The sequence below is a fragment of the Dipteris shenzhenensis genome, chromosome 2, assembly GCF_047967505.1.
Source record: "Dipteris shenzhenensis isolate YYH24624 ecotype China chromosome 2, Dip_SZ_1.0, whole genome shotgun sequence".
Taxonomy (NCBI): domain Eukaryota; kingdom Viridiplantae; phylum Streptophyta; class Polypodiopsida; order Gleicheniales; family Dipteridaceae; genus Dipteris; species Dipteris shenzhenensis.
The window spans coordinates 63,503,533-63,512,713 of NC_141597.1; the positions used below are offsets into that span (position 1 = coordinate 63,503,533).

The window sequence follows — 9,181 nt, forward strand, 5'->3', positions numbered from 1 at the left end:
AGTAAACATAAAGCTAAGTAGAAAATAGAACAAAAAGAAATAAAGTTGAAAACAAAAGCTCATATTGTAAATAACAGGAGAGGAAATGTGCCAACTCTCTGCATACATTACAAATGGATTTCCGTTCTTGGTTTTACAATGTGCCAACTCTCTGCATACATTACAAATGGATTTCCGTTCTTGGTTTTACAATGTTCTTATTTAAAGTCTCATTTTTAAAAATTTAAAAAATCATTATTTTGGGTTTTTTAGAAAGGGAAAAAGCTTGTTGTTCATTAATTGGGCGAGTTGGCAAAGCTATGGTCATCTCTAGATGCATTAATTCGAGCTTACCTTAATACCTTCGTTCGAAGCGTGCTGCAACTAATTAATAGAGTTTTTTCACGCTGTGGGGACCTATCCTATTAGCACAAGTTATTCAGCCTCTCCCCTCGTAATATGATATTCCACCTCAGCGTACTAGCAAAATTTGAAACCCTACCCTACCTCCACGCAAGAATAAAGGCTCAGCGAAACCCTAATCCCGAGCTGCCCCCCCCTAACGTGCTTATTTTGGGAGGCTGTTGTATCTTCTGGTGTTGGACGGTGTCTTGTTGATTTCTTGAAGCACCGCGACCGCGCAGGCACCTTGCTTCCCTTGCCCCAGGTAAGTATTCGCCTCCTGTTCTTGGAGATTCTACCTTCAACCCGCATTCTGCAGGCCTTCTGTCGCTCATCGTTTTTCTCTTCCGCGCCTCTGTCGGCGGCGTGCAGAACCCTTTTCGTTATAGCTCCGTGGTGCTTGAGTTTGTCTCTGTGCGAATTCTTACTTTTCTTTGGGCGCGAGGTGGCCCACAATGCCTTCTAACCAGACGAGCGGTTGCTGAATTATTCGATGGTTTCTTTGTTGTCATGTCATCTTACGGGTAATTGAGTCTTTGTAAATAGGGTTCGCGGGATTCTGCCGGAGAAGTTTCTTCTCATGGGGAAGGGAAGAAAATTTCCCAGATTCAAGCGCAACAAGGTGAATCCTGAGAATGCAAAGGTAAAGACAGAGCAGGTAGTGGTGGAGGCACAGAAGGAGCCATCTGTGGAAGGTACTGAAGTGCCCATTGAGCCAGCCAAGCAGGTGAAAGATGCAGCTTCTGAGGGAACCGCCTTGGCAGAAAGTGATGGACCCGACAAGGGTACGAACGATAAGGAAGTGAAAGCGAAGGACGATGAAGGGAAGGGTATTAAAGAGAAGAAGGGTAAGCCGAGGCGTGGCAAAGGAAAAATTGTCAAGGATGTGAGTAAGCCTGCATCAGCGAGCCTCAAGGAAGTGGACGTCGCAGGGGTAATTTTTATGTGTAACACTGCCACTAAGAAGGATTGTTTCAAGTATCGGGTGTTTGGCCTGCCAGAGGCCAAGAAAAACATCGTGGAGCGGGTAACAAAGGGGATAAAGTTGTTTCTGTTCGATTTTGACCAAAGGGTTCTGTATGGTATATACAAGGCGAGCTCTCCTGGTGGAATGAATCTCGAACCAGATGCCTTCAAAGATTCTGATAGGAAGTTTCCAGCTCAGGTTTTAACTTTCTTCCACTAGAGCCTTCTTTGTTAATGCAATGTAGCGTTAGTGTTGAATGGTTGTTGCATTCCGTCTTTAATTTCACGTCTGGGATCCCAAGCATGTTTATATCTCTTAGTTTTTTTTTTCGACGCACTCTGGTTGAATATAATTAAGATGTTGTAGAGTTGGTTCCGATTTGGAAGGCTGAATGGTTGTTTTTAACTCACTATGTTTCACTGCCAGCTAGTGTACTGTTGTAGTTTTATGCTAATAGAGACACATGTGTGTATCGGAGTAATCTTTCTGAAGACAATCTTTGATTTCTGGATTCCTTCCTTGTGAGACAGTATGACAGTGTTCTCTGCGGTGCTTCTTCCTCACGTTTTTTTTTTGTTAGGGGACAAGTTTGGTTTGCTAAATGTTTCAACATTGCATGATGTTATGGTTTGCAATCTTGCTGATATTGCCATAAATTCTTTCTATCTTACTGAAAGAAAGAATTTATGGCAATTATCTTTCTATCTTGATGATAGGAATAATTTATTGCAATCGGTTTAATCTTGCTCATAAATTCTTTCCATCTTGCTGATAAATTATTACAATCTTTCTGATAAATTCTTACGCTCTTGCTCATATTGTGATAATTGTGATGGAGTTTAAGGCTTGCTGATATTGCAATAAACGGCTTAAGTGCGTGCTGCCCTGTTAGCTAGTTTGTCTAATAGAAATGTGAATGAGGAGAATGCAGACTACGTTCTGATTAGTCTTCTCCTCCTGCACCGGCCTTTGTCATGATTGAGTGTGCCTGTCATCTTCGTAGTGTTGACGGAAACTGAGTATGAAGAATAAATGGATGGTGGGTGTGAAGATAGGTGTGTGACAGCATGTCTATAGTAGTGTCTGCAGCGCTAGTTCCTGCTATGTGTGATGGGCTCAAGGTTTTCAACCTTGTGACCGTCATAAGATTGAAACTGCGCTTCTTGTGTTTTCAGAGGAGTTTGGGCTCGTGTTTGTGGATTCATCTACATATATGCTAAATGTTTCAACTTTTGTGCTGGCAGGTTCGGTTCCGTATTCACAAGGATTGTTTGCCAATTGAAGAGAATCTCTTCAAGCAAGCTATCAAGGACAACTATTATGGTCGCAACAAATTCAACTGTGAATTGAATGCTGAACAAGTATGTCTTTCTATCACATTGTATAAGTGTTTTGAATTGAAGACATTTTCTCCATGTGTGTGACAGGGTGTGTCCTAGTATAGGTGTAATTGTGGAAGCTGGTTTTTATATCTATATGTCTACATCTTGATGGCGTCTTCTTCAGCTTCTTTAGACATGGTAGCTTGGCTTGCACCGCTTGCATTGATTTAACCTCTCTTAGCTGTTTCTAGAGTAGATGCTCTCATACTATATGAATGGCTGTGGCTATCATTATATTGTGCAATGTCATTGAGTGCTCAGTTAAAGTGGCCTCAAATTGCTCATTACCATTACTTGCATTTTCCACAATGCCAAGGGATTTATTGCATTGTCGTGTCAAGTCTATTAGATTCTCTCCTTGGGTTTTGCTCAACCCATATTAAGCCTTCCAAATTGTGCTTTGCTGTGCCTCGTGAAGGGACCTGAACTTTGCTTTCGGGCTTTGAAATTGAGTTTTGTCTGAGCAAGTGCTGATGCATTCAGTTTCAGGGTTGCATGTGGATTCTCTCATTCAAGTAGTTCTGTTTTGTAAACTTCCAGAAAGATCCTATTTGTTTTTGTTTTGTTGCTTTTGTGTTTAACTACTCCTTTTCTATCAATTGCTCTCTGTGCATGGTGGGGACCTCATATTAGTGCTGATATTTTTATGCTCGCGCTAAATCTCTCTGCGTCAATTGGTTTTTGCATCAATGTAGGTAGGGCTTGGTCTGATTGCCTTCCTTGGGAAGCTTATTCTTTCCTTGTGTCAGAAATGTGGCCATTCTGCAGCTGCATTGAATCTGGGGATTCTGCAGCACTATTGTATGCCCACTGGGCAAAAGGAATCTCTCGTATACTGCCCTGGCTTGCAGCGCACCTCGTTTTAAACATTGAATGATAAAGGGCGGGTGAGTTTGTGAATGGTAAAAAGCTGCCCTTGTAGCAGGCATGTTCTTGAACTGTTGCACTGAGCACAGGAGCGTATGGTTGGTCTCAATGTGAGGGTGCTCGATGACTGATATCTCCGTAGCCACTTGAAAGTGGTAGGTTCATTGAAATGTGTGATACCAAAAGCCTGCTGTACCTGAGCTATCTTTTTGCTATTGATTTGTTTCCTTCTAACTACTTGTCCAATAATTGTTCTTTGCACTGTTAGTGTTACTTGCAGGCTTGTCAGTTCATACATGCATTCATGCCGTACTGATTCTGTAGATTCTCCCGCAAAGATTTAGGTTTTCTGGGCAAGATATTTTTATTGCAGTACTGCACTGGCTTTACCCGACCCAGTTTGCAACACAGAATCAGAAACAGTGGGCTAATGCTTGACTCATGAATAATAATTAATGTAGCCGACTTTATTCAAAACAACTTGCAAAGAAAAAATTTGGTAGGAGCCCTTGTATTGCAGAAGCATGAGGCAGGGTGATGATACTTGAGAGAAGATTGTTATGCCTTGTGATCCCATGTGAATGCTGAAGCAGGTGGGGAGAAGGTTCGTGGTAGTGCTCAAACAGTTGATAGGGGGAAGGTTTCTGAGAGCTCAATTGTCATGTGGTTCTCTTCCTCTTTCATACCAGAGATAAAATATTTAAGCTCATGTGATCTGCTTCAGTGTATGGACTGCGCAAACAGTTTAATTAGATGATGTGCCGTTTGAGGTTTTGCTGGTGAGTGGCAAGGTCAGTTAGTGCTCCAATATTTTGTTACATGCTCTTTCCTTTTTTTTTTGATTGACAATAAGGTTTGATAGCATCATCACAGTGCTTTCTAAACCAGAATAATAAATTTAGTTGCTACCTGTGTGGTTATGGTTTTGTTTCTTTCTCATCCTGGTTTTGGATCATGTTATTCAGTTGGGTGCTCATGTTACAATTTTGTGACCTAATCATTGTCAACTTCTACCCTTATGTAGTCCATCTTTGCAACCTGTGCATGTATCATCAATAATCTTCCCTTACTGCAGTGTAAAGCCTTCTGTACCAAGCTTGGATTTAACCATCACAATGAAGAAATTTACTTGTTTGGACAGCGAGGTGATTTTGGGCTTTTACCACGACCAAGACGCCTCTGTAATTTATGAAAACATGGCTCTCGTTTTCACCCAGGTGCATAAAGGAGATAACAAAGTTGTTTAAGTACTCGCTTCTCATGTCCTTCATGCAATATTTGGATGGTAGCATAGAGCACACTGCAAACATGTTTGTGTTTTGAAGGCATATCGCGTTCAAATGTTAGTTTTTGTGGGTTCACATGTTCGGATGCTGATAAGCTAACAAGATGTAGAGTGCATTTCTACCTGCCTCTAGCAATTCCAAGTCATTCCACATCAATGACTTTTTGGATAAGAAGGGCCTTTTTAGTTTCACAGGTGAAGCATGCGAATGAAGTGGGTTTGCCATGTGGCTTTCGTGTTATGTAGCTCAATTATTTTTCAGTAAGTGTTATTGAAAAGCTTATGGACATTTCACAATGTAGTAGATAGTGTGATATTAATGCAGAGGTGAGGGAAGTGGGAAAAGGTGGGATATGCCATCGCCATGGGAAAAGGCGGGATGTGCCATGAAATGCAGAATGTGAAATGATGGCATGCTGCGCATTGAATTGGGACTTAAGTTTAGAAAGATGGGATGCATCTTGAATGATAAAACGTGCAAGATGTCATTCTTGTGCATTGAGGTTTTTGCCAATGTCTAGCAGTCTGGAATGACTGCTGATTTTTTCGTCTTTGACCATTTACCACTAATGAAAGTCCAAACTACACAACCTTTGTGATTGATTCTTTTACCATTCACTCGTCTAGGGAATACTTCAAACCATTTTCTTGGACTTTGGCCTTCAATGTGAAGCATTACTATGGAAAAAAAACATACACCATGGTTTGAGTTGTTGCAGTTTGTGCTACATAATTTAGCAACAGCAGTTTTTTGGTATATTTTCTGATTGGCCAGAAAAGCCAATTTTTTTTGCTACTGTTCTGGTGCATGGGATTTGATTGAGAAGCCTTGACAGTCTCTGTTAGAACTGAAAAGCTGGACGGATAGAAACTGAGCCTGGCCTTGGCCATTTATATAGCTGGAGTAGGCATGTGCAGACATGTGATTTTCTAATAATCTTAGGTGTATGTGTGCCTATAATATTCATTGGAGAGATGGGGAGTTGAATGGGATTTTGTATGTAAGCCTCACTTTTCTGACGAGTGATGCAATATTGTTATTTTTTGATGGATGCAATACTCTTAGATTTGTGGCCCAAATGTGCATCCTATTGGATCAATGTGCATGCGGTTGTGAGAATTTTGATGGACCTGTGTGATAATGTCACTATGCATGGTGGGAGTTAAGGATTGAAATTCTACTGGTGGTCTTGACCTCTATTTTTATTTAGCGGTCGCTTTTTCCCAACCTCATATCCATACATGGTGGGAAGATGAGGTTTGAAGAAGGCCTATATGAAATAAATGCCAAGTCTCAATTCATCTTGATTAAGCATTCTGGAGATCTCTATGCATTAAGGACGTCCCCTCTTTCTCGTTTGGAGTGCCTCCAAACGAGACTGAATGACATTTTATTTTATGCCTTACTTTGATAAAGATCAATTATGTGTAAAGAAGAAATCAGTTATGAATGTATCTAGTCAAAACTAGAAGCTACTAGTCTCAAGGAAGTTATCTTGTTGGATTTTGAGCAGGTTCAGAAACTCATGCAGTTGTTTCGCCCACTTGATGCCCGAGGACTGCCAAAGCCAAAGCCTGGAAAGGATTCCAGGCGGGAATTGTTTGCCAAAAGCAATGTTTCTCGGGGCCCCCCAAAGCGGGGCCCACCACCTCGAGGTTCTGGCCCAAGGTATCCCAGGGAACCTTATCACAGGGAATATGCACCTGTACGTCCTAGAGAGCGGATTCCTTCTGAATTGGAGCTGCGAAGGCTAGAACAGTCTAGAAACGGAATTGGAGCTCCTCAGGACCTTTATCCCCTTCCACAGGTGGTTCCAAACCCAGATATAGAGCTTTTGGAAGCTGAAGCTCTCTACAGGCAGAGGCTTCAGATCAGACAAATGCAGGAGGCTCGGATAGATGCATTGGACAGAAGGGGTTATACATTGGATCCTCTAATGGATGCGTCAATGAGACAGACTGCTATTCCCAGTGAGATATCACGCAAGAGAGCTCTGGATGATGTATATGCAGATGAACGTGCTCTTGGGCTTGTCTTACCCAAGAGATCTTTACTGCAGGATGATCTCTACAGAGACATTGACTATCAGAGAGAGATTCCGGCCAGCAGCTACTTGGATGGTTTGCATGCTCTCCCTGCTACATACGAATCAATGACTTCTCAGCAGCCCTGGCGCTACCTGTGACAAGTTAGTGCAATGATAGAACTCATGGTATAGACTTCAGACTGAATTATCAGACTCTTGTTTAAATTGGATGAGTGATTGAATGCCTGTTTTTTTTTGGAACACTTGAACTAATGGTTGCTTGCTGCAGAAATAGGCAGATAATATTTCTCCTACAAGTCTGGCCTGGCTGTTTGAAACACAGTTCCTTGAGAGAAGTGCTGCTGCTGGTTGTCAATGTTTTGGTGAAGGCATCATTCTGCTAGGTAGTAGTGTAAATGATAAGTGTCTTGGTTGCAGCAGGCCAAATGGCCCATTGGTGTGGTGATGTGATGTTGTCTACTAATGAAGCTTTGTTGTAGAGATGCCATGTAAATGCTCAGCCATGGCTCGTTTATTCTGCTAGAAAGTAGTATAAATGATAGGGTGTGTGCCATCTTTGCTGCGGCAGGCTGAATACCGTGGCCTATTGGTGTGATGTGATGTGATGTTAAGCGTTGTAGAGATGATGTGCAAATGCATGGACGTGATACTCATATAGGCATGCACCTGCACTCTTGATGGTTTGTCTTGTGCATGTGTGAGGGGGAGAGTTTGCTCATGAGGGTTAAGTACACGGGTAGTTTACTCAACACGTAAAATGTATACGCGTGCATGTATACTGCACATGCAGCTGGCTAGTGAAATAGCGCACACTGAGCTGTCTGTATGCAAGTATTCCTTGTTGCATGTTGCACTGTGGTATTGCATTTTGAAGATTGTGATCACTTATGGGCGAGATGTGAATGAATATGATTCTAGCTCCCCAGGTTATATATGTGTTTGTATGGCTCAATGCCTTGGTTCTATGTACAAAATTTTAATCTGATGTTCATATCCTATGACCCAGCTCTCAAGTTTCATGTTTTATGCATATTCCATGTATCTGCATGCCCTTTCTATTGCCAAAATAATCTGAAAGTATCAATTATTCACACCCGAATTTGACACTGGTAATGGTAGTTTTGCTCAATGATTGTCAAGTAGTTCAATGTATGCTTACTAAATCTGCATGTTAGTTTTTAGCCATCAAAGTGATTCGCTACTGTTATCTTAGTAAGCATGGAACTAACCATTAGTGCAAAATATCTAAGGACAAACATGGCAATTTATAGCGAAGGCAAATGTGGTGTTAGTAGTAGTGTAGTACCCTACCACTTTTGTATGGAAAGGCTGTGCCCAAAGGCACTATGGTCGTCTTAATAAGTATGGAACTAACTATTAGTACTACTCAAAGATGGTTGGATGCACTCTTAATAATTGCAAAGGGGTGTTAAATTATCTAAAGACAAACATGTCAATTTGTGGCTAAGGCCAACCAGGTGTCAGTGTAAGAGAGTATTCTACTGTTTTCTCGTGGAAGGGCTGTGCTCAAAGGCAAAGGAGGTGCTAGTCAAAGTGGAATACCCTTCCACTATTGTAGATGGATTTTCTCAATGTGTAAGTGCATTTGTTTAAAGTTGGAAGTGGAGTAGGTCCGATTGGAAGTGAAATGGTATTACTCTCTTTCAAATGGGGCATTCAGTCAAAGTGGAGTACCCTTCCACTATTGTAGATGGATCTTCTAGATATGTAAGTCCATTTGTTTAAAGTTGAAAGTGGAATAGGTCCGATTGGAAGTGAAATGGTATTACTCTCTTTCAAATGGGGCTTTCATTGGAGCTATAATAGGGCTTATACTTTCCCCTCTCCTCCAGCTGTTTGGTTTGAGTAGGGAGAGACCAATAGCTTGGAAGTGTGAAGACACTAATGGCATTGTGGGGCATTCATTGGAGGCATTTGAAGAGGGCTTAGAAGGCAGCTAGTAATTTAAAACACTTCAAATTAGAATCTGTTGCTGATCTTACACTGTCAAGCAATATCTACTATTGTACATATATATTCTCCATTAGTCTCAATGTTGTTTTGAGTGCTTAATGTGTTGAACAGAAGTTGGTGGTATCATTTATTCCTGTGTTGGTGGAATGTTTCACCTCTTTGATATGCTATTATAATCTGTAACAAATATACGAGGCACCTCAGTAACCCATAATAAGAAATGTACAAGGAGCCTACATCAGTGCCCTTTTTCAAAGAGTGAAGGGATCAAAAGGAA

General features: G+C 41.3%; 1 protein-coding gene across 1 annotated transcript; it reads left to right on the forward strand.

Moving 5' to 3' along the window:
* Positions 1–488: 488 nt before the first annotated feature.
* Positions 489–7,172, forward strand: LOC147905153 (uncharacterized). The gene is made up of 4 exons (XM_087390567.1): positions 489–646; positions 928–1,546; positions 2,593–2,709; positions 6,397–7,172. The coding sequence occupies exons 2-4, from the start codon at positions 962–964 to the stop codon at positions 7,066–7,068; spliced, it is 1,374 nt and encodes a 457-aa protein (XP_087246693.1). The 5' UTR covers positions 489–646; positions 928–961; the 3' UTR covers positions 7,069–7,172.
* Positions 7,173–9,181: the final 2,009 nt, after the last annotated feature.

What these genes read in the sequence shown, in the direction of transcription:
- LOC147905153 (XM_087390567.1), top strand. Translation starts at nt 962, where the DNA reads ATGGGGAAGGGAAGAAAATTTCCCAGATTCAAGCGCAACAAGGTGAAT. An exon ending in ATAGGAAGTTTCCAGCTCAG is followed by an intron (nt 1,547 to 2,592) that starts GTTTTAACTTTC and finishes TTGTGCTGGCAG; the next exon opens with GTTCGGTTCCGTATTCACAA. An exon ending in GTGAATTGAATGCTGAACAA is followed by an intron (nt 2,710 to 6,396) that starts GTATGTCTTTCT and finishes GATTTTGAGCAG; the next exon opens with GTTCAGAAACTCATGCAGTT.